The 24,532-nt window shown below is 49.0% G+C and overlaps 2 protein-coding genes across 2 annotated transcripts in view; both read right to left on the bottom strand.

Moving 5' to 3' along the window:
- Window positions 1-243: 243 nt before the first annotated feature.
- Window positions 244-6,249, bottom strand: IL12A (interleukin 12A). The gene is made up of 8 exons (XM_053951928.1): window positions 6,188-6,249; window positions 5,748-5,884; window positions 4,969-5,054; window positions 3,373-3,480; window positions 3,218-3,259; window positions 2,992-3,096; window positions 1,302-1,351; window positions 244-1,004 (listed from the first exon to the last, which is right to left on the bottom strand). The coding sequence occupies exons 1-8, from the start codon at window positions 6,247-6,249 to the stop codon at window positions 845-847; spliced, it is 750 nt and encodes a 249-aa protein (XP_053807903.1). The 3' UTR covers window positions 244-844.
- An 11,057-nt stretch (window positions 6,250-17,306) lies between these two features.
- The window catches only part of SCHIP1 (schwannomin interacting protein 1), a 93,258-nt gene continuing 86,032 nt past the window's right edge, over window positions 17,307-24,532 (bottom strand). Inside the window, exons 7-11 of the mRNA XM_053951450.1 lie at window positions 22,884-23,001; window positions 21,324-21,521; window positions 20,296-20,419; window positions 20,004-20,097; window positions 17,307-17,954 (exon numbers count right to left, since the gene is read on the bottom strand). Coding sequence (XP_053807425.1) covers window positions 17,903-17,954; window positions 20,004-20,097; window positions 20,296-20,419; window positions 21,324-21,521; window positions 22,884-23,001 — 586 coding nt within the window. The 3' untranslated portion in view covers window positions 17,307-17,902. The remainder of the gene's footprint in view (window positions 17,955-20,003; window positions 20,098-20,295; window positions 20,420-21,323; window positions 21,522-22,883; window positions 23,002-24,532) is intronic.

Here is a 24,532-nt window from a genome sequence, read left to right as displayed (position 1 = left end):
AAATCAAGGACTAGAATGGAATATCATAAATAAACCATGGAATATCATCATAAATAAATCAAGGAATATCATCACCATAAATCAGGGAATAGAATGGAATTCCATAAATAAATAATGAAATAGAATGGAATCTCAAATAAATCAAGGATCATCATCATCATCATAAATCAGGGAATAGAGTGGAATATCATAAATAAACCATGAAATAGAATGGAATCTCAAATCAAGGAATGTCACCATAAATCAAGGACTAGAATGGAATATCATAAATAAATCCAGGAATATCATCATAAATAAATCAAGGAATATTACCATCATAAATCAGGGAATAGAATGGAATTCCTTAAATAAATAATGAAATAGAATGGAATCTCAAATAAATCAAGGATTATCATCATAAATCAGGGAATAGAGTGGAATATCATAAATAAACCATGGAATAGAATGGAATCTCAAATAAATCAAGGATTATCATCATAAATCAGGGAATAGAGTGGAATATCATAAATAAACCATGGAATAGAATGGAATCTCAAATAAATCAAGGATTATCATCATAAATCAGGGAATAGAGTGGAATATCATAAATAAACCATGGAATAGAATATCCTGAGTTGGAAGGGATGCCCAGGAAAAGGAATTGCCATAGACAGCTCTCAGTTCCTGAGAAATCAGCAGAATAAACGCGGATAAATCAGAGTTGGGAACGTTTTGGTGCTCAGATGCAGATAAATCCCAAAACCCCGGGAATTCACCAGGCTTTAAAAGGCACAGCTCCCTGAAACCAGCCCGTGGGGATCCCGTGGGGTGCCGGGGGGGTGTTTTCCTCCGGGATTCCCGGGGTTCAGGGGGAGCTGAGGAAGCTCAGCATCCTGCAGATGGTGACGCTGCGGATGCGCAGAGCCTGCAGGACCCCGCAGAGCCGCAGCCGCTCCGAGAACGGCGCCGATCCCAATGATCCCGATGGTCCTGATGGTCCCGATCCCGATGATCCCGATCCCAATGATCCCGATCCCGATGGTCCCAATGATCCCGATCCCGATGGTCCCAATGGTCCCGATCCCAATGATCCCGATGGTCCCGATGGTGATGGTCCCGATGGTCCCCATCCCGATGATCCTGATGGTCCCGATCCCGATGGTCCCAATTGTCCCGATCCCGATGATCCCAATCCTGATGATCCCAATCCCGATGATCCCAATCCCGATGATCCCGATGGTCCCGATCCCGATGGTCCCAATCCCGATGATCCCAATGATGCCAATCCCGATGATCCCGATGGTCCCGATGGTCCCGATGGTCCCGATCCCAGCGGCGCCTCCGGATCCTGCCCGGCGCTGCTGCCCAGGGCCTGCACGGGGTTAGAAAACGTCTCAAGCCAAAAAATTCCGGGGATTTTCACCCCCTCAGGGATGAACGGCGAGACTGGGGAGTAAGGATGGGTCAAGGGGAAGATTTGGGGTGTTTATCATTAATAGGGGAAAATTTGGGATGTTTAATTTATCATTAATAGGGGAAAATTTGGGATGCTTATCATTACTAGGGGAAAAATTTGGGGTGTTTAATTTATCATTAATAGGGGAAATATTTGGGATGTTTATCATCAATAAGGGAAAAATTTGGGGTGTTTAATTTATCATTAATAGGGGAAAATTTGGTGTGTTTAATTTATCATTAATAGGGGAAAAATTTGGGATGTTTATCATTAATAGGGGAAAAATTTGGGGTGTTTAATTTATCATTAATGGGGGGAAAATTGGGAGATTTAGTTTATCATTAATAGGGGAAAATTTGGAATGTTTATCATTAATAGGGAAAAATTTGGGGTGTTTATCATTAATAGGGGAAAAATTTGGGGTGTTTAGTTTATCACTAATAGGGGAAAATTTGGGGTGTTTCGTTTATCATTAATATGGGAAAAATTTGGGATGTTTATCATTAAGAGGGAAAAAATCTGGGATATTTAAATTATCGTTAATAGACTGAGAGGAAAAATTGGGATAGTCAATTTGTCATAAATAGAGGGAAAAATTTGGGATATTTATCATGAATAGACTGAGGGAAGAATTAGGGATATTTAATTTATTGTGAATAGAGAGAGGGAAAAATTTGGGATATTTAATTTATTGTGAATAGAGTGAGAGAAAAATTTGGGATATTTAATTGATCATCAATAGAGTGAGGGAAAAATTGGAAATATTGAATTTGTCATTAATAGGGTATATTTGGAAGTATTTAATGGTATCAAGAATAGACTGAGAAAGAAAATTGAAATATTTACCTTGAATAGGGAAATTTTGGAAATATTTAATGATTGCATTAATAGAGTGAGGATAAAGTATTTAATGTTATCATTAATAAGGTAAATTTGGAAATATTTCATTTATCATGAAATAAATGAAACATGAAATAAATTTTGAAATATTTAATTTAATTCATAAGGTAAATGTATAAATATTTAATGATTGCATGAATAGACCGAGGGTAAAATTTGAAATCATCATGTCATTAAGAAGGTAAATTTATAAATATTTAATGATTGCACGAATAGACTGAGGGTAAAATTTGAAATCATCATGTCATTAAGAAGGTAAATTTATAAATATTTAATGGTTGCATGAATAGACTGAGGGTAAAATTTGAAATATTTAATGATAGCATGAATAGGGTACATTTTGAAATATTTCTTTTACCCTGAATCACGTGAGGGTAAAACTGGAAATACTGAATTGATCATTAATAAGGTAAATTTTGAAATATTTCACGCTTGCATTAATAGACCGCAGATAAAAATTTGAAATATTAATAAGCTAAAATTTGAAATATTTCCTGATTGCGTTTATAGACTGAGGCTAAAATTTGATTTATCGACCTTTAATCCATCCTGTGGCTCGCCAGGTCTGTTGGATTTCAATGTTTGGGAGGAGAAATTGGGTTTTTTCCCTCGCAGTTTGCTGAATTTTGGGGGCGGTGGGGGGCAGGAATCCTCACCTCCATCATCCCATCCAGAGCTGCCAGCAGCTGGGGGTCGGGCAGGCTCCTCAGCCGTGCCCTGTAGGCTCTCACATCCTCAGAGATGCCCTGCAGGCATTTCCCCTTTTGGGGAAAAAAAATTAAAAAAGAATTGTCAGGAAATGTGGGAATCTGCCGCTCCTTTAAACATACAACGAGAAAAAGAATTTTTTTTTTTTTGGGGCGGGGGGAAATTTCTATTTACCTCATCAAAAGTTGATTTTTCCAGGGCTGGGCAATTTCCGGGCTGCGAATGGAACAAGAAATAAGATTTGTGATTTGGTGGGAGTGTGGATGAAGCATTCCATGAAACCAGGAGGTAAAATTTAAATTTTACTCGGCGATTCCTCTGTGTTTTACCCCGGGATGCTCAGCTGTGCAGGCCCTGAGGGTGCTGGTCTGGTTCTCAGTGATGTCCTGCAGATCCACCTCCTCGAGGGTGCATTCGAACCCCAGGCTGTTGGATTCCTGCGGTGCAAAGGGAAGGGAAAAAGGGTCCTTGGCAGCTCCCTGGGGCAGTTTCTGTATTTTATATTAAATTTTATACATTTATCTGTAAATAGACACAGCTGGACACAATTTCATGTGTCGGTGCTCGGGTGAGCCCCAGGAGCGAGGCTCTGTGAGGAATGTGGTTAAATAGGAAATACAGGAAAGAGTTTGGGGGCCACCACTGACGTCCTGGGGCCACCACTGACGTCCTGGGGCCACCAATTATGTCCTGGGGCCACCACTGACATCCTGGGGCCACCAATGACGTCCTGGGGCCACCACTGACATCCTGGGGCCACCAATGACATCCTGGGCTACCACTGACGTCCTGGGGACCACCTGGGGCCACCACTGATGTCCTGGGGCCACCACTGACATGCTGGGGCCACCAATGACGTCCTGGGGCCACCACTCATGTCCTGGGGCCACCAATGACGTCCTGGGGCCACCACTCATGTCCTGGGGCCACCACTGACGTCCTGGGGCCACCAATTATGTCCTGGGGCCACCACTGACATCCTGGGGCCACCAATGACGTCCTGGAGCCACCACTGATGTCCTGGGGCCACCAATTATGTCCTGGGGCCACCACTGATGTCCTGGGGACCACCTGGGGCCACCCCTGACATCCTGGGGACATCCTGGGGCCACCACTGATGTCCTGGGGACCACCTGGGGCCACCACTGACATCCTGGAGTCACCACTGACGTCCTGGGGCCACCAATTATGTCCTGGGGCCACCACTGATGTCCTGGGGCCACCACTGACATCCTGGGCTACCACTGACGTCCTGGGGACCACCTGGGGCCACCACTGATGTCCTGGGCTACCACTGACAGCCTGGGGCCACCACTGATGTCCTGGGGACCACCTGGGGCCACCCCTGACATCCTGGGGACATCCTGGGGCCACCACTGATGTCTGGGGGCCACCACTGACAACCTGGGGCCACCACTGACGTCCTGGGGACCACCTGGAGCCACCACTGATGTCCTGAGGCCACCACTGGCATCCTGGGGACCATCACTGATATTTGGGGACATCCCTGCCCTCCTGGGACCATCTCTGCCATCTGGGGGACCAAAACTGCTCCAGCACTTCCCGGTTTGGTGTCACCAAAGTCCCATCCCCGCCCTCCTGGGTGCCACCACGTCCCCATCCCCGCCCTCCTGGGTTCTCAGCAGCCCCTGGATGCCCAGCTGGTACCTGGGGACCATCCCTGCCCTCCTGGGGACCGCAATTACCCCACCCCTGCCCGCCTTGGTGCCATCCCCGCTCTCCTGGGCGCCACCACTGGCTCCTCACTGGCCTTTGGGCACCTTTGCCACCTCTCTGGGTGCCACCACTGCTCCATCCCTGCCTGGTTTGGGACCACCCCTGCTCCATCCCCGCCCTCCCGGGTGCCACCCCTGCTCCATCCCCGCCCCCCACACCCTCCCGGTCCCGTCCCGTTCCCCGCTCACCTTCAGCCGCTGCGGGGAGGCGTTGGCGGCCTCCAGCAGCTCCCGGGAGCGCCTGAGGCACTGGGCGGGGGGGTGGCAGCGGCGGGGCGGAGAGGGCAGTGCCCGGACAGCTCTGGGCAGTGCCCGGACAGCGCTGGGCAGTGCCCGGACAGGAGTGGGCAGTGTCCGGACAGGAGTGGGCAGTGTCCGGACAGGGGTGGGCAGTGCCTGGACAGGAGTGGGCAGTGCCTGGACAGGAGTGGGCAGTGCCCGGACAGGGCTGGGCAGTGCCTGGACAGGAGTGGGCAGTGTCCGGACAGGAGTGGGCAGTGCCCGGACAGGAGTGGGCAGTGCCAGGACAGGAGTGGGCAGTGCCCGGACAGGGCTGGGCAGTGCCTGGACAGGAGTGGGCAGTGCCCGGACAGGGCTGGGCAGTGCCAGGACAGGGCTGGGCAGTGCCCGGACAGGGCTGGGCAGTGCCTGGACAGGAGTGGGCAGTGCCTGGACAGGAGTGGGCAGTGCCCGGACAGGGCTGGGCAGTGCCTGGACAGGAGTGGGCAGTGTCCGGACAGGAGTGGGCAGTGTCCGGACAGGGCTGGGCAGTGCCCGGACAGGGCTGGGCAGTGCCTGGACAGGAGTGGGCAGTGACCGGACAGGGCTGGGCAGTGTCCGGACAGGAGTGGGCAGTGACCGGACAGGGCTGGGCAGTGTCCGGACAGGGCTGGGCAGTGCCCGGACAGGGCTGGGCAGTGCCTGGACAGGAGTGGGCAGTGTCCGGACAGGGCTGGGCAGTGCCTGGACAGGAGTGGGCAGTGTCCGGACAGGAGTGGGCAGTGCCCGGGCCGGGGGCAGCAGCAGCAGCGCCAGCCACAGCAATGCTCGGCCGTGGCCGCCAGGCGGCGCTGCCCGCCCGCTCCCGGTGCCGTTCCCGGTGCCATTCCCGAGGTTGCCGGTGCCGTTCCTGGTGCCGTTCCCGGTGCCATTCCCGAGGTTCCCGGTGCCGTTCCTGGTGCTGTTCCCGGTGCCGTTCCCGAGGTTCCCGGTGCCGTTCCTGGTGCCGTTCCCGGTGCCATTCCCGAGGTTCCCGGTGCCGTTCCTGGTGCCGTTCCCGGTGCCGTTCCCGAGGTTCCCGGTGCCGTTCCCTGTGCCGTTCCCGGTGCCATTCCCGAGGTTGCCGGTGCTGTTCCCGGTGCCGTTCCTGGCGCCGTTCCCGGTGCCGTTCCCGAGGTTCCCGGTGCCGCTCCCGGCGCCGTTCCCGGTGCCGTTCCCGGAGCCGTTCCCGGTGCTGCCGCTCCGCTCCATCTCGCTGCCGTCGGTCCCCGCCGGGGCCAGCTCTTATAGAGCGGCCGCAGCAGCGGGACTTCCCCCCGCGCCGGCCGCGCTCATCCCGAGAGCGGCGGGGCCGGGAATCCCGCGGGGGCTGGGACGGGCCGGGGATGCCGCGGGCCGGGCGCAGCTGGAGCTCCTTCCTCGGGCTCTGCACAAAGCGCTTCCCGAAAGGCGGGACCGGTCGGGCTCAGCGCGAGGCGCGTGGATAAACTTCCCTGGAATCACAGCATCGCGGCACGCTCCGGGATGGAGGGACCTTGAAGAGCCTCTCATTCCAATGGCAGGGATTCATCTGTGCCAGCCTGGCCTCGGGCACTGCCAGGGATCCAGGGGCAGCCACAGCTGCTCTGGGAATTCCGTTCCAGGGCTTCCCCTTCCTCCCAGCCAGGAATTCCTGCCCGATATCCCACCCAAACCTCCTCCTGTCTCCGTTTGAAGCCCTTCCCTCTCTGTTCTGTCACTCCATCCCTTGGAAATCGTCCCTCTCCAGCTTTCCCATTTCTGTTCTTTACCCTGCTCTCCTCTCAAGGAAGAAGTGACAAAAGAGGAGGGAAGAGCCTCAGGTTTCACCAGAGGAGGTTCATGCTGGATATCAGGGAATATTCCTTCATGGAAGGGTTGGAAGGGGCTGCCCAGGGCAGTCCCCATCCCTGGAGGGATTGAAAGCCCTGGGGAGGTGGCACTTGGGGACAGGGCTCAGGGCTGGCCTTGGCAGTGCTGGGGATGGTTGGACTGAATGAACTTTGAGATATTTTCCAGCCTAAACCACTCCGTGATTCTCTGATTCCCTAATGACAAACTCTCACTGATGAATGTTTGTGAAAACCCGCCTGAATGTTTGACTTTGCTGAGATAGTTGGAATAATCAACAAATATTTAAATATCAGCTCCTTCCTATCGTGGCCATTCTCAGCTGCCCCAAAAGGCTGCAGAAAACTTCTCTGCGCATTGGGACTGCCATGAAGTCACTGGGATTTTTGCTGTCAAACTGGAAGGGAGCAGGATGAATCAAGAGTTTTATATTGCATTTTCAGGTTCTTTGTATTTTCACTGTTTCCTATAAGAAGCCTGTGGCGTGTCCTGAGACTTCTTTTTGCCCCAACACCAGCAGTGCCTCATTTTCCAATTTCTCTCTGTGTTTTCCACTCCTGCCCCGTCACTTCACTGTGGGCTGTGGTTTCCAGCTCGTGGAGGAGCCGCCGCTTCCGAGAGCCAAAAGTGAAAGAGAATTTTGGGATGTGCAGCAGGGCTGTTCCTGAAAGGCACCACCTTGGCTTTCCAGGTTTCTCAGTCCCTGCTCCCAGCAGGACACGAGGTTTCCCAGCAGGATCAGAGCTGGGCTGGGATTTGGGTTTCATTTTTGGTTAAATTGGGATAGATCCTAATGCTATCCCATAGATCTCTCCCAGAATCCTTGCTGGGGCTGCCCCTGGACCCCTGGCAGTGTCCCAGGCCAGGCTGGATGGCTTTGGAACACCCTGGGACAGCGGGAGGTGTCCCTGCCCATGGCAGAATGGGATTTCAGGTCCCTTCCAACCCAAACCATTCCAGGATTCTGGGGTTTTAATTCTGGTGAGGGGAGTTTTTTGTTTCCAACGGCAGAAGAAATCCATCTTCTCCTCCTTCACCTCAAAGCATCCTCAGGCTTAGCCTGAATGAAAAAATCTTGATAATTAATATTTATAGTAATCGTATTAGAGCAAAATGATGTGTTTTCTACTTTATAATATATTTAAATAAGAATTACTCCTTGAGCAAGTGCAGTCCCAGAGGAATGGGAAGCAATGCTGAAATGGAATGGGAATAATTAAAGAGCTGTGATGTTCCTTTGTGTTTCTTGCATGGAATCATAAAATCGTGGCATTTTTTAGGTTGAAAGGGACATTAAAGCTCATCCAGTTCCACCTTCCACTGTGCCAGGTTGCTCCAAGCCCCAATGTCCAGCCTGGCCTTGGACAATTCCAGGGATCCAGGAGCAGCCACAGCTTCTCTGGACACCTGTGCCAGGGCCTGCCCAATATAATAAATATAACAAATATAATATTAATATTGTAGATATATAGATTATATCGATAAATAGATAGATAGATATAGATATAGATATAGATATAGATATAGATATAGATATAGATATAGATAAAAACTAGAACTGTTAAGTTAGCAGCTGTATGATTTTTCCACAAGAAAATATAATTCCACTGCCTGTATTTCAACCAGAAATCACTTTTGTTGGAATTATCCTCCAGAGAAAATCAAGGATCCTTCCGTGTCTCTATAAAATTAGATTTGATCTAATGCAGTCAAAATTCGGGGAATCCCTGCTCCGGGCTCTGCCCTCGCCCAGATCAATACCCAAAAATCCTGCCTGAGAAAGAAAGGGAAAGCACAGATCAGAAAGAAACCCGGCGAGAAAAGCCCCAAAGCCCCAGCCCTGGGCTCAGTTTGGTTTTGAGGCCTGGAGAGTTGAGAGATGAGAAATGGGATCAGCTCCAGCCTCGCTCTTCTGGGAGGTTCCTGGAAACGTCCTGGCTTTTTGTTTCACCCGTGGCTTCTCTCCCCTCCAACAAACAGAAATTCAATTTTTGGCTTCATTTTGGCCAAGGGACCAAAGGTTTCCAGGTAAGAATCGTGGGCATCCCCCCTGTGCTTTGAGGGAAATGAGGTTTAGGGATGTTTCCTGCCAGCTGTGGGACGTTGTTTCCCCTGGAATTTCAAATGAGAAGGATTTTTCCTCAGGAACAGGCTCCAAAGCCTTTGGGAAGGTCACGGAGTGACATCCCCAGGGGGAAGGGTTTGTTCTTTGTGGGGCAGCCCTATTGCCTGCCGTTGGAATTAGCAATCATTTCACATCTCTAATTAAGCAATAATTACAGAGATATGGAAATTAAAGCTGCAGGGTGATTAAATCCCACCCAGGCTGACGGCCAGCTGTAGACAGAGATCACTGCTCCATTAAAAATGGGAAAATATCTCATGGAAGGGGATTTCTGGATGCAAAAAAATAAAAGGGATTTGGTTCTATTTGCCACTCACAGAACTCGTGGAATATTGAATAATTTATTTGCCTCTGGATCATTTTTTTTGGGAAGATCCAAGTTCAGATTTATCATTAGAAGAGCCTCAGTGACAGAAGCTGTTTCTGATTTGGGTTGGGAACTGATGGCTCCATAAAATAGGGGAAAAAAGGGTCAGGAGAAACTTTCCTGGTGTTTTGGTGGCTGTTGGTTCTGATTCCTCATGGAATTCCCTGAAATTCCTAATCCCAAACCTCTGCTTTTTGCTGGTATTTCATCAGGGGGTGATTGAATGGCGTTCCTGGAGCTTTCTTGGGGTGCTGGAACCTCTAAAATCCTGGCTCAGTCACCTGCATCTCTTGGATTTTTTTTTTTTTTTTTCCCAGTTGCCACCAGAATTCCTGAGATTTCCCCCGCTGGATCCTGGCTCGTGGATTCCTGGCAGCTCTGGGAGCACCCAGCCTTGGGATCCCCAAATTCAGAGGTTGCTCTTTGCAGGCTCCAAAGCTCCAATCCCCTCTCCAGGGGAAGGGATTCATCCTGGGAAAGGGGTGAGGCCACTGGGAACCCCTGGGTCAGGGCTGGGATTCCCTAAAAAGCCCACACAGGGTGCATTTGGGGCAGGGAATTTCTCCCAGTGAGTTGGGAGGAGCAGATTTCAGGGAGAAATTCTGCCCTGGGAGGCCCCAGCCCCAAGAAATTGTGAATTCCCAGAGAAATTTTGGATTTCCCGTCCCTGGAAGTGTCCAAGGCCAGGCTGGATGGGGTTTGGAGCACCCTGGGATAGGGGAAGGTGGAACTGGGGTGATCTTTGAGGTCCCTTCCAACCCCAGCAACCCAAACCATTCCATGATTTCGTGGTTCTACGAAGGAACACGGAGGAACCTGCCAGCCCAGCCCCCAGGTTCAGAATGATTCCCATTCCCTGCCCATGGAACTGGGATTTAAGGTCCCTTCCCAACCCAACCCATTCCAGGATTTTATGGCTCCGTGTGGCTCCACCAGCCCTGTGGGGTTTGTTTTAAATTCCCACTGAATTAAGAGGAATAAAAACCCCCAGGAAGCAGCGCCAGGGCTGGAGGATCACATCGGCGTTGTCTCACCCTTCTCACGAGACTGAAAATGGAAGAACAGTCTGTAAAACACCTCTCAGCTACCCCATCTCCAGATAATAAAACAAAAATATTATGCAGCAGCCCTGGAAATTTGGGAATCCTATGAGCTCATCCTCCCTGGCCCCAGAAGGCGTGGGTGATGCCAGCTGTGCCCGTGGTTTCGGGGCACTTTCGGGGAGCTCTTTCTCTCTCACTTTCAGTTTTCACCCTTGACAGAATTTCTCAGCTCTGGGTGATTTTTTTCTGCTCCTTATCCCTCCCTGTGGGTGCTGTGCTGGGCAGGCAGCAGGGAAGCAGGGATGGGGAAAAGCAGGAATTTTGTCCTTGCTGGCTCTGGGTTTGCCCCTTGGCCTCACTCCGGCTTTGCAGGTGGAGAAAAGAAAGAAATCTGGTCTTGGATGAGCAGGAGCTGATCAGGGAGATTTTTATTTTTTTTTCCCAGCATTTCTTTGATGTACCATCACCTCCCAAATGCCACTAATGATGGAATTCTCCACGCTGAGCCAGGCCAGCAGCTGGGGAAGCCCAGGAGATGCAGAGCTCAGAGCCTGCAGAGCTTGGGGCCACCTGGGAGCTCTGGGGTGACCCAGGAGCACAGAATTCCCTGGGCTCCAGTCCCAGGCTGTGGCAGGAGTGACCCCCCCAGGGATGCTGTGCCCAGGATTTCACTGCTGCTCCCGCAGGCTGGGCACTCTCCTGGCAAGAATTCACCCTGCAGGGCCAAATGTTGTGGTTCTGCTGTGCCTTGGTGAGGAGAAAAAGGGAATTATTGCACTTAGGGAAGGGAGGAGCTGACCCAAAGCAGGTCAGAGCTGCCAGAGCTCTGTGGGGAGGGTGGGACCTTTAGTCCCAAAACAGGGAGTGGGGAAGCCACAGGGGGAATGGATTCCCACTGCCGGAGGGCAGGGACAGCTGGGAATTTGGGATGGGATTTCCCTGGGAGGGTGAGGAGGGGCTGGGATGGAATTCCCAGAGCAGCTCTGGCTGCCCCTGCATCCCTGGCAGTGCCCAAGGCCAGGCTGGGCACTGGGACAGTGGGAGATGTCCCTGCCATGGGGAGGAGGTGAGATTTCCCTTCCAACCCAAACCATTCCATGATTCTGGGGTGATCCCATGATTCTGGGGTGATTCCTGGAGCTGGGGAGGGGCAGCCCTGGGTGAGTGGCTCCCACAGAGGGCACGGGAGCACCCTGATTTCCCACATGCCAGGATGTGGGTGGCATCCAGGGCTCCCTCTCCTTCCAGGGGCTGCTGCTGCCCCCGGGGGAGCCGGCAGAGCCCTCGTGGCAAAACCAAACGCTGCCTTTTATGCAAATGCTGCAGAAAACGAAAAGGTCTCGCTCAAAATCCCGTGAGCACTGGGAGCTGCAGGGCTCGGGGGCGTTTCCCCAGCTGTGGACAGAAAGAAAGCAGAAATGGCCCAAACTGAAACATTCAGCAGAAAGAAACCCCAGCCTGGCTTTGCCACGTCCAGAGGTGCCTCCCATCCAGCTGTGGGGCTCTGTGGGAAACCCAAACCATTCCCAGGGGGGGCTGAGCTGCTCGGAGCAGCCCAGGAATGATTGCCCAGCCCTGGGGCCAACTCCCAGCCCCAAAATTCTCCCTGGCCATGTGTGGCAGGCACATTTCCTTCTCTCTCTCAGGATTTTTCATAGAGGAGCACAGAGGAAAGAAAGAGAAAACAATTTCTATTTCTGCTCCCTGTTTTTCTCATGTGGAATGTGCTTGGAGAATTGTTTACCTGGGGTGATTGCTTGGTTGGATTCTGGTGAGGATTGTTTGAGTCCAATCCAATCCAACCCAACCCAACCCAATCCAACCCAATCCAACCCAACCCAATCCAACCAATCCAACCCAATCCAATCCAATCCAACCCAATCCAACCCAATCCAACCCAACCCAATCCAATCCAATCCAACCCACCTGTGGCTGGACTCTCAGAGAGGGTCACGAGTTGTGGGTGAGTTAGATTTGGGAGTTAGAAAAAGTAGGTTTGTAGCTTTAGTATCTCCTTTAAATAATGTATTAATGTATTATAGCACAGTTATAATAAAGAAATCATTCAGCCTTCTGAGCTGGAGTCAGACATCAGCTCTTCCCACCAGGTTCACCTGCATTTACAATAGCCATGGACACAGGGGCTCCTTCCCTTCCCTTCCCTTCCCTTCCCTTCCCTTCCCTTCCCTTCCCTTCCCTTCCCTTCCCTTCCCTTCCCTTCCCTTCCCTTCCCTTCCCTTCCCTTCCCTTCCCTTCCCTTCCCTTCCCTTCCCTTCCCTTCCCTTCCCTTCCCTTCCCTTCCCTTCCCTTCCCTTCCCTTCCCTTCCCTTCCCTTCCCTTCCCTTCCCTTCCCTTCCCTTCCCTTCCCTTCCCTTCCCTTCCCTGCAGGGGGAGGATTTGGACACAGTGATGGACTGTTGGGTTTGGGGTTTTTTTTCCTATCTTTAAGAATGAGAAAAAAAAAAATCAATCTTAATTTTCAATCAAAATTTTTTTCTATGTTTAAAAATTTTCTATCTTTAAGATTTTTTTTCTGTCATGATGATTTGGGTTGGAGGTAGGTGATTGTGTTTAGATTTAGGTGTTTATTATTTTTATTTATGTTACAGTCTTCTAGCCGGTGAGTTCTGCAGTTCTTCACTAACGAGGTACAAATGGTTAACAACCTTTTGTTATAAGGATTTTTAAGGTTAAACTATCTAATTAAGAAATGATACTTAAACTATTTTTATTTTTAACTTAATAACTAATCACTTAAAGTCCACAGTGCAGCTTTTCTGTTTAATTACAAAATACTACTCAAACTTCTGAAGAAGAAGAAGGTAAAGAAGAAGGACTAGTTTCTGGTTTAAAACTTTTATTTTGTTATATATATTATTATTATATTCTAATGCTTTAAACGTTTTCTACTTTGTGATATTGCACACTTTTAATTAGCTACACAATTTTCGTGTTAGCATTCCATTTTGGGAGCTTCTCCACGGCCTCAGGTCAGTGCTGTGCTCTCCTGGGGGTCAGAGTCTGTCAGCACAGAAAGCCTGGAATTCTCAGTGACCAGCGGGGATCCCTTCCCCACTCCCAGAAATCCTCTCCGTGTGGTTTGGGAGCTGCAGAGCCACGTTCCAGCTCTGACCCTTGCTCGTTCCAGCAGAATTCCCTCAGCATCCAGTGGGATTTTCCCAAATTGGTCTCTGGGGGTGTCCGTGGCGGAACACGGAGCCGAGGAGAGCCAGAGCAGGATTTTCTCCTGGAAAAACCCAAATCCCCCAGGACAGGAGGGGAGAACCAGCGCTGGGTGAGGGGGGGGACAACAAATTCTGTCCAGCAAGGGGATGGAATTCCAGCCTTTCCAGCTGCCTCATCCCACTGCTCCAGAGCTGGAGGGTGCCAGGGGGGGGTTTTGGGATTCCCCAGCTCCACCTGGGAAAATTCCTTCTCCCACAGCCCTGCCTGGAAGCAGAGGAGAGCTGAGCTGGGCTGGGCTGGGCTGGGCTGGGCTGGGCTGGGCTGAGCTGAGCTGGGCTGGGCTGGGCTGAGCTGGGCTGGGCTGGGCTGGGCTGGGCTGGGCTGGGCTGAGCTGGGCTGGGCTGAGCTGGGCTGGGCTGGGCTGGGCTGGGCTGGGCTGGGCTGGGCTGGGCTGAGCTGCCTGGAGCAGCCCCAGAGATCCACGTGGAACTGCAATTCCCATTTTTCAGGTGGATGAGGATGCTTCACTCTCCACTTAAGGTGATTTTCTTCCCCAGAAATGCTTCCCTTGGGAGGCTGTGCCCAGCTGCACCCGGGCTCTGCTCCCAGCCCTCCAATTTCTCCATCAGCAGCCCCAGCCTGGCATCAAACACTGAAATCCACGGAGCAGGACGGGCTGGCATGGCTCAGAACCTGTGGCACCACCAAAAATCGGGATAAATCCTTCTCCATCCATCCATCCATCCATCCATCCATCCATCCATCCATCCATCCATCCATCCATCCATCCATCCATCCTTTCTTTTTTTTTCTCCTCCGCAGCCAAAAAAGAGACTTTAAACAACATTTCCCCACTGGGAAGGAGCTGATGTGAGGGAAGAGGGAAGGGCTGATCCCAGCAAGGGACAGGAAAAGCAGATTTTAGCCGGTTTGATCCCATCTGAATTGGAAAATTCCCTGTGCTGTGGGCGCACAGATGTCCTGCTCACCCCTGGAGCAGCAGAGGAGGAAGAGAACCCCGCACTCGAGGCTTTCCTTTGGTTTCTGGGAAGAGGGAAGAGAAACTGGCTGGGGAGAGGCGTGGGATATGCGGGGAAGCGTCAGGGACGTCAGCTCCAGCCCAGGGACCCCCCCGCCCCCCGGCCTGGAGGGAGCCTTTGCTTGGGAAAGGGAAAATTTGGGAGCCGTGCAGCCTCCCTGGCAGGGTGTGAGGCAGCAGGGATGGCCTGGAGGGGCTGGGGGGCATCCCCCACCCCAGCGTCCCATCTCAGCCTGCCCTCGTTATCACAGGTTCGTTAGTGCTTCTCATTAATTAGTGCTTCTCGTTTGGAGGGTGAAAAGGAAGAGTGGGGCGCTGATGGGACCAGGGGATGGTTTGGGTTGGGTGGGAAATCCTCTCGTTCCACCCGTGCCGTGGCAGGGACACCTTCCTCTGTGCCAAGCCCTGTCCAGCCTGGCCTTGGGCACTTCCAGGGCTGGAACAGCCACCACTTCCCTTCTTTTCCGTGCTCCCACCCCACGGTGCTGCCTCCGCGTCCGGGGAGACGCTGCTCAGCACACCCAGAGCTGCTGGAGAGGAGGAGCCTAAAAAAAGGGCAGAAAATCCCCCAAAAAAGGGGGACCCAAACCACAGGGCTTCCCTGCCAGGAAGCAGCTGGCTCATAGCTCATCCCAGTTCCCAAGGGTGGTGGAATTCCCATCAGCAGCACCTTGGCTCGGGCAGGAGGAGGATTTGGGGGTTATTTTATATTTAATGCAGCATTTCAGGCTCTTCAGGCACCGGTGAGACTTAAAATATTAAGGGATGTTGTGGTTTGAGACCAGCTGGAGAACAATTCCCAGCCTGGCATCCTGGGGGAGAGGGTTTCTGCTTTTTTTGGGGGATCCAAAACCCACCCAGGAGGGTACAGGAGGCTCCAAGTGGGACCAAGAGCCAGGAACAAAACCCAAAACCAAAACCCTGCTCAGAAACCACACCAGATCCTTGTCTTTCAGAAATATCCTTTAATCCATCAATTCCAGCACTGCCACCACCCACAGCACCCCTCAGAGCCGAGGAGAGCCAGAGCAGGATTTTCTCCTGGAAAAACCCAAATCCCCCAGGACAGGAGGGGAAAAGCAGCGCTGGGATAAATCCTTCTCCATCCATCCATCCTTTCTTTTTTTTTTCTCCTCCACAGCCAAAAAGAGACTTTAAACAACATTTCCCCACTGGGAAGGAGCTGATGTGAGGGAAGAGGGAAGGGCTGATCCCAGCAAGGGACAGGAAAAGCAGATTTTAGCCGGTTTGATCCCATTTGATCAATCCCAAAAAGCAGGGGGGGGACAACAAATTCTGTCCAGCAAGTCCAAGGCACTCAGCAGGGGATGGAATTCCAGCCTTTCCAGCTGCCTCATCCCACTGCTCCAGAGCTGGAGGGTGCCAGGGGGGCTGAGGGATTCCCCAGGAGCACCTTGGGGCTTTCTTGATTTTTTTTTTTTTAAATTTATTTTTTGTAATTTTTTTTTTTTTTTTGTATTTTTTTCCCCTTAAAGCTGAGAGCAAACTTTGTGTATTTGGGGTTTTTCATGCTTTGAATGCAGCAGGAGGCAGCTCCTCCCTGAGAGCCAGAGCTGCTTCCCATGCAGGCAATGCATCCATGGAGAGCTTCTGGGCTCAGACACTGCAAATTTGGGGGTTTCGAGGGAAAATTCAACCTTTAGAGGGAGCATTTAAACCCAGCAGCTCCCCCCATGTGCAGGCAGCCACCCAAGAGCTGCAGGGAAACCAACACCCCAATATTTCTTTACATTTTCTGCATGGATTTAAAAATAAGGAAGAAAAGAGTTTTGGGCGGGTTTTTTTTTTTTTTTTTTTTTTTTTTTTTTGTTTTTTTTTGTTTTTTTGTTTTTTTTTCCCTGGGCTGCAGGTGAGGGGTCCTAATCCATCCAATTGCTAAATTATTATTAAATTAATCCATCCCTGCTCCCTAAATTAAACCAACCCCCATCCCAGCCCCCAAACCCCTCCGAGGGCTTCTTCCAACCCTGCCCTTTCTGAAAAAAAAAGAAAAAAAAAAAGGTGGGGGGGAAAAAGTCATTTTCTACAAGAAAAAAAGTGCTTTAATAAAAGCCATTTCCTGGCAGGGGATGAAATTTTAATGCAGCTGAGGCCTTTTGCAAACAGCCTGAATAAGTCATCAGGCAGAGCCTTGCCTGGGATGGATTTGCCCCCAAGGAAATGAGAATTAAAAGGTAAAAAGCTGCTGGGAGCACCAGGCTGGGACTTAGGAAGGGCTGGCCGGGTCCTTCCAGCTTTAAATCCAATAAAAGAGGGATGGAGACAAATTTATTTTGTCCCAGTGCCCCCTCTCCTACAGTCAGCCTCTCCTACAGGCAGAGTGAGGAATTCCAGATTTAATCCTTTTAATTTGCTGCCCGTTTTTAAGCACAGATTATTCTTTTTATTTCTAAAATTTCATTTAAGTGTTCGGCCCAGACAATAAAATATAAAAAAAACCCACCTGGGGTGTGTCTCTGCTGCTTCCAACCATCACAAATTCAGTGTTAACAGAAGAATCCATGTGAAAGAGAATTAGGAATTTACAAATAAATAAATCTACAAAACCCCTCTCTCAGTTTCATGTCATCAGCAAGGCAAAAAAAAAAAAAAAAAAAAAAAAAAAAAGGGTTTTAGACATTAGCAAACCCACCCCCTTGGCAACAAACAGACGTGTCATAGGAAACAATGGTGGTAATTTTTATTTTACAGCTTTATACAGAAAACTTCCAACTCTCTGCACCCCACCGAGTGTTAACAGCACACCTAAAAATGAATGTCAGGTAGCCAACATTCCCCAAAATGCTGAGAACTGAGTAAAATGTACAGATTACTGAAAGCTACGACGTCACCACGAGGCAGGCATGGATTTTTTTGTTGGCTTGTATAGCACCGTCAAGAACAGGTTCTTTTATTTCAAAACTACAGTGAGGAATAAAAAAGTAGTCAACGGTAAAATATCATCCAACCCAAAAAAAATAAAAAATAAAATAAAATAAAAAAATCTCTAAAACGACCAAAAATAAAGTTAAGCTACCCTCTCTTCTCGCCCATGATTTATAATGTTATAAGTACTGTACAATTCTCTTTGTTTCTGTAATAATAATATTATTATTATTATTATTATTATTAAAATGCCTGATATTTAGTGGCACGAGTAAAAAAATTAAAATAAATTAAGAAGCAGAGGCCAATCACCAGACAGAAAGCTTGGGACATGGTCAATGGAGCAACACTGGGAATTCCCTGGGCAGGACAGAGGCAGGAGGAGGGATTCACTTGGCTGGCATCTTCTCTGCCAGGTGCTTCTGCTGGCTCTCGGCGTGCCTGGGGACAGCAAGGGGCTGTTATTCCCTGGTTCCCAAGGAAAAGCTGGAAAAGCAGCCAGCTGGGAATGGTGTTTTCCCAGGGAAAACCACTGTGGCAAGCACATTTCTCTCTCTCTCTCAGGATTTTTTATTGAGGTGCACAGGGAGGAATGAAAGAGAAAACAATTTCTATTTCTGCTCTTTGTTTTTCTCTTGTGGAATGTGTTTGGAGAATTGTTTACCTGGGGTGATCACTTGGTTGGATCATGGTGGATTGTTTGAGCCTGAGAGCCAATCTGGGCTCTGGAGAACAGGGGCACGAGTTGTGAGTTAGTTAGATATGAGAGTTAGAGAAAGTAGCATGCAATATTTAGTATCCTCTTTTGTATAGCATATTAATGTATTATAACATAATTATAATAAAGCAATCATTCAGCCTTCTGAAATGGAGTCAGACATCATCATTCTTCCCATTGGGCTCGCCAACATCTACAACAAAGCACCGAGAATTCCTGGATCTGCTGCTGGCAGGAGCGCGGGTGGAGGGAGGGGAGCCCCACGGGGTTTGGTTTGGGGCTCCTGGGATTTCCCCCTCCCTTGCCACAGGGATGGCCAGCGCCTTCACCCCCAAACCACAGAGGGGGGTAAGCTCAAAACCCGCCCAGGCAACACAAGGGCACAGCCAGTGGCCCCAGCATTCCCAGAATTGCCATTGCTGCCAGTGCCAGGGGCCGCAGGGGGAAGCAAAGGCCAGGACGTGCCGAGGCAGCCGGCCCGAACGCTGATCTGCATCCCCAGCCTCCCCACCTGACCTCCATCTCCTCCCCAAGCTCCAGTGCTCCCGTTTGGAATCCCACTCCTGCTGTGTGGCACTAGCCAGGGCCTCTTCTTTCCCTGCCCTTCCATCCCCAGTCTTTGCATTGCTGAATGAAATATTCCGAATATTTGGGGGCATTTGATATTCCTGAAGCCCGCCCCCAATGATCCCAAACAGAAATGCCTGCTGAGCCTTGCCAGGGGATGGAGCCCTTGAGGGAACCTGCCCATATCCTGCAGAGCTTTTTCTTTTATCTTCTATTATTATTATTATTATTACTATTATTACCATTATTATTATTATTACCATCATTATTATTATCACTATTATTAGTTTATATTATATAACCTCTAATATATAATTATTACATTACATTATATTATATTATATTAATTATATTATATTATATTATATTATATTATATCATACTATATTATATTACATTATATCATACTATATTATATTACATTATATTATATTATATTATATTATATAATATAATATTATATTATATTATATTACATTACATTATATTACATTACATTATATTATATTATATTATATTATATTATATTATATTATATTACATTATATTACATTACATTACATTATATTATATATAATATAAAATACATTATATTATATATAATATAGTGTATGTAATTATAGATATTATAATATAATGTATAAAATATGTATCTATTATATATATTATTATACTATAAAATATCACTAAATATATATTATATTATTACAATATGCAATGTTATAAAATATATATTTCTTAAAGTTTTTATTATTTTATATATTATAAATTATATTATATGATGTTATAGATTACATTATATGATGTTATAATTACATTATATGACGTTATAGATTATTATATTATAAATATTTCTAACATTTACATTATTTTATATTCATATTCAAATTTGTATTATAAATATACAAAATATTAAATTATATATTAAATTAAAGTTTAAATTTAAAATTAAAATTAAATATTAATATTGAAGTGATTCCAAAGCTCTCCCCCCTTGCCCAGCCCTCCTGATGGCAAAGACAGATCCCTGTCCAGCCTGGCCTTGGACACTTCCAGGGATCCAGGGGTCATCCTGCAAAATCCACGGCGGGGAACAATTCCTTCCCACAACCCAGGATGGGCAAAGCCTGAATCCCAAAACCCTGCTGGAGGAGAAGCCCCTGAAGGTGACGCGGGAGCTGCGAGGGGGAGCAATCCCTGCTGACCTGGTGAGGTCCTCGATGTCCACCAGCATGGCATCCTGCTCCGTGTGCAGCTCGTCCCGGATCAGCAGCAGCTGCACCAGCTCCTCGTTCAAGCCTGAGCCAGGGGACAAACGGAGGAGTTTGGGGTGTCCTGGGGATTGTCCCCCAAAATCCACATTCTGGGAATCCCCGCGGCGATGGGGAGCCCCGGCTGGGCCGGGCTGGACAGCCCTTCCCACGGGGAGCGTATCCCAGAGAACTGTTCCTAGTGGAAGGAGGCAGAGCCCAGAATAATTAAGCAATTAGCACTTACTCTCGATCTGGGAGTGCAGGTCGTTGACTATCACCTGGAGCTGCCCGATGGTCATGTCCCTCAGGTCAGCGGGTTTCAAACTCCTCTTCATCAGGCACTCACTTATGTGAGGCATATGTGGCAGCTGGAGGGAAATGTTCAATATTTTACCGCTTTCTTCCGATATTTTACCACTTCCTAACAACATTTTGCTGCTTTCTTCCCATTATTTCTAGTTCTGAGCAGCTTGTCCCCCCCGTTTTGTACGGCCCCCCTCACAAACAACGACTCCACCAAATGGAGTCCAGCCACCAAGACAAAACGGGGCCTAAGGCTCCCAGTGGGGCAGGAGCAGGAATACCTGATGGAAGTGGCTCACAGTGGAGCAGGAGCAGGAATATTTGATGGAATTGGCTCACAGTGGAGCAGGAGCAGGAATATCTGATGGATTTGGCTCCCAGTGAAGCAAGAGCAGGAATATTTGATGGAATCAGCTCCCAGTGGAGCAGGAGCAGGAATATCTGATGGAATCAGCTCCCAGTGGAGCAGGAGCAGGAATATCTGATGGATTTGGCTCCCAGTGGAGCAGGAGCAGGAATATCTCATGGAATTGGCTCCCAGCAGAGCAGGAATATCTGATGGAATCGGCTCCCAGTGGAGCAGGAGCAGGAATATTTGATGGAATCAGCTCCCAGTGGAGCAGGAATATCTGATGGAATTGGCTCCCAATGGAGCAGGAATATCTAATGGATTTAGCTCCCAGTGGAGCAGGAGCAGGAATACCTGATGGAATTGGCTCCCAGCAGAGCAGGAATATCTGATGGATTTGGGGCTGCGGGTGGTGGTGACAGCCCTGGGCCGGTGCAGGAGCGCTCCAGACGGGATGAGCAGGCTCCAGCTGGGAGCATGAGCAGCCTCAAGGCAGCACCAACCTCCAGCACCTCATTCCCTGCTCCCACTTCTCCTTCCAGCCCCTTCTCCACCTCTCCCACCCCTGCGAGCCAGAGCTGTGGGTGTCCAGGGCTGGGCTCACCCCCGGCCCCGCTTACGAGATCTGCCACCGGCGACTTCTTCCTGTTCTGCTTCTCCACCTCCACCTGCATCTTGGCCATGGGCTTTGCCATCGCCAAGGCCATCTTGGCTTCAGCCTGGAGCTTCTTCTGCCTGCTGAGGAAATCCATGTCATCCAGGGACTCCGACTCCTCCTCCGTCGTGTCTCTGTCCGAGTAGGACGAGCTCTGCTTGCTCTGCGGAAGCAAAGAAGCCACAGCAAAGTTTGACCTCTTTTTGTGCTTTTTTTTTTTTTTTTTTTTCCTACAGAAGCTGTGAAAGGCGTGGATTTATTTTTTATCTTAAGCCACGGGATTATCTTTAAGAATCAGAGTGATTCCCAGCTAGGTCTCCTTGGCTTGACAGGGAAAGAGGAGCCCAGCAGATCAGAAGGTGTGGAAAGGTTAAACCGGAGGGAAACACTCGGGGCTGTGGTGTTGTATCCAAAAAGGAATGTTGGATACATGCAGGAAAAGAGAGGGAGGAAAGGGGAAAAGGAAAGGAGAGGGAAAAGGAAAAAAAAAAAAAAAAAGGGAAAAGGAAAAAAAAAAAGGGAAAAGGGAAAAGGGAAAAGGGAAAAGGGAAAAGGGAAAAGGGAAAAGGGAAAAGGGAAAAGGGAAAAGGGAAAAGGGAAAAGGGAAAGGAAGGGAAGGGAAGGGAAGGGAAGGGAAGGGAAGGGAAGGGAAGGGAAGGGAAGGGAAGGGAAGGGAAGGAAGGGAAGGGAAGGGAAGGGAAGGGAAGGGAAGGGAAGGGAAGGGAAGGGAAGGGAAGGGAAGGGAAGGAAGGAAAGGAAAGGAAAGGAAAGGAAAGGAAAGGAAAGGAAAGGAAAGGAAAGGAAGGAAAGGAAAGGAAAGGAAAGGAAAGGAAAGGAAAGGAAAGGAAAGGAAAGGAAAGGAAAGGAAAGGAAAGGAAAGGAAAGGAAAGGAAAGGAAAGGAAAGGAAAGGAAAGGAAAGGAAAGGAAAGGAAAGGAAAGGAAAGGAAAGGAAAGGAAAGGAAAGGAAAGGAAAGGAAAGGAAAGGAAAGGAAGGAAAGGAAAGGAAAGGAAAAGGAAAGGAAAGGAAAGGAAAGGAAAGGAAAGGAAAGGAAAGGAAAGGAAAGGAAAGGAAAGGAAAGGAAAGGAAAGGAAAGGAAGGAAAGGAAAGGAAAGGAAAGGAAAGGAAAGGAAAGGAAAGGAAAGGAAAGGAAAGGAAAGGAAAGGAAAGGAAAGGAAAGGAAAGGAAAGGAAAGGAAAGGAAAGGAAAGGAAAGGAAAGGAAAGGAAAGGAAAGGAAAGGAAAGGAAAGGAAAGGAAAGGAAAGGAAAGGAAAGGAAAGGAAAGGAAAGGAAAGGAAAGGAAAGGAAAGGAAAGGAAAGGAAAGGAAAGGAGGGGAAAGGAGGGGAAAGGGAAAAGACTCCACATGAAGGCATCAACCCCACAGCAGCAGGGGAGGTTTCTTATCTGTCCCTCAGCATCTCTGACTCTACTGGAGATGCTGCTCTGGGGTTGCTGTTGGAACAGGATCAGCCTCCTCAGGGGCTCCCTGTGGCTGTCCTGCTCCAGGCTGAGGTGCCGGACCCACCATGGGTGACAAGGGCGTGTCCAGGCTGGTCTCTGTCTTGCTGTCATCGCCGTCGCTGTCCTTGTCGCTGCCGCTGTCGTTGACAAAGCAGATCTGCAGGTTCATCCCGCTCTGTAGCCTGGGGGAGCACAGGGACAGGTGACACGGCCATCCCCGGGGGCTGCGAGTGCCACCAGCCCCCGCAGGGCCACCAGTTCAGCAGCTCCGTGTCACACAAAGACAGGGCTTCTACCACCATCTGCTGAGAAAGTGCAGAACTGCCCCCACTGCCGGGGTTTGGTTTTGTCTTCTGTTTTGTTTTTTTTTTTTTTTTTTTTTTTTTTTTTATGGTCATTATTTCGGAACGTCATTATTATTTTTGATCATTCAGCTCTGATTGCATTCAATAAAATCTATAAAACACAGTAAAAGATATGGAACGTGTCACCATAAAAAAAAATTATTTACAAATAAAGAAGAAAAAAAAATAAAGAGACATGTATAAAGATATAAATAGCATATATAATAATATATATTATAAGATATTTTGTCAGTGGTGGAAATGATTTATTCACTGTTTGTCACTCCTGTAACACTGGAGTTCATTCTGGTGTTTTCCAGACCCTGCCCTGCCCCACTGCTGGATTGGGATTGATTAACCCCACCCACACTCCCCTCCCCAGGAATGATTTTCTCTGGAAGGAGGATCAGGGAATCCCGCAGGCTGAGAGAAGGGAAAAGCCCAGGTGAGAGATCCCAATCCATCCCCACCTGCTGGAGATGGAGAACTCCCCAGATCCTGTTATTCCTCACTCCCAGTGTGCTGGGATTGCTCCTTAGGAGCACCAAACTCCTATTTCCCATTTATTTCTGTGGGGTTGCTAGTGACCATTACCACAAAATAAATAGGATTAATAATTGTTTGTTAATGAACAAGTGAAGGTGGTGAGATCCTGGCAAGGAAGCTGTGGCTGCCCCTGGATGCCTGGAATGTTCCAGGCCAGGCTGGACAGGGTTTGGGACAGTGGGAGCTGTCCCTGCCCATGGACAGGGAACTGGATGAGCTTTAAGGTCCCTTCCAAGCCCAGCATTCCATGATCCTACTCTGCAGTTCCACGCAAAAACATGGGAATAACGTCCTGCAAATGTTCCTGCAGCTCCCAGAACAGGGAATACTTTTCCTGGCTTATAAATATTAACAACCACCAAACCCTTCAGGCACAGCTGGCAGTTTCTGGGGGCACAGCTGCCAAACCCTGATGAGCTGCGTTAATTAGAGCCCTGCTTTAATTACCAGACAGCAGCTCCTGGTTCAGCTGTAACTACACACAGCAAAGCTGTTTTCCCTTTCAAATGATCGATTTAATTCCACAACTGCACCTCTCCCCTGGAACAGCAGGATTCCTCCTGGGTTTCTGCCTCCCTGAGCCTCCTTTCTTCTCCCATTCCATGGCAACAGGTAGAGCTTCACTCCCAGCATGGGAGGTGTTTGAAGCTTCCCCAGTGCTGTGGGTTCCAGCTGAACACAAAAAGGACTTTCTGGAGTGTATTTGATGCAAAAACCTTAAAAATCCAAGGGAGGGGTCCATGTGCAGCTCCAGGGATGGAGCCATGTCCGGAGCAGAGCTCGTGGATGTGGAGGGGAGGCAGGAAGCCACATTAAAGCTTCT

Source organism: Vidua chalybeata, chromosome 10 (assembly GCF_026979565.1).
Source record: "Vidua chalybeata isolate OUT-0048 chromosome 10, bVidCha1 merged haplotype, whole genome shotgun sequence".
Taxonomy (NCBI): Eukaryota; Metazoa; Chordata; class Aves; order Passeriformes; family Viduidae; genus Vidua; species Vidua chalybeata.
Note: the sequence above shows the minus strand (reverse complement) of the source record. Positions and strands in the feature narration are given on the sequence as shown.

Coding starts and splice junctions, on each gene's coding strand:
- IL12A (XM_053951928.1), bottom strand. CDS start 6,249: ATGGAGCGGAGCGGCAGCACCGGGAACGGCTCCGGGAACGGCACCGGG. Junction 5,885..6,187: donor ACCGGGAACGGCGCCGGGAG/CGGCACCGGGAA, acceptor CAACCTCGGGAA/TGGCACCGGGAACGGCACCG. Junction 1,005..1,301: donor GAGGCGCCGCTGGGATCGGG/ACCATCGGGACC, acceptor GGGATCGGGATC/ATTGGGATCGGGATCATCGG.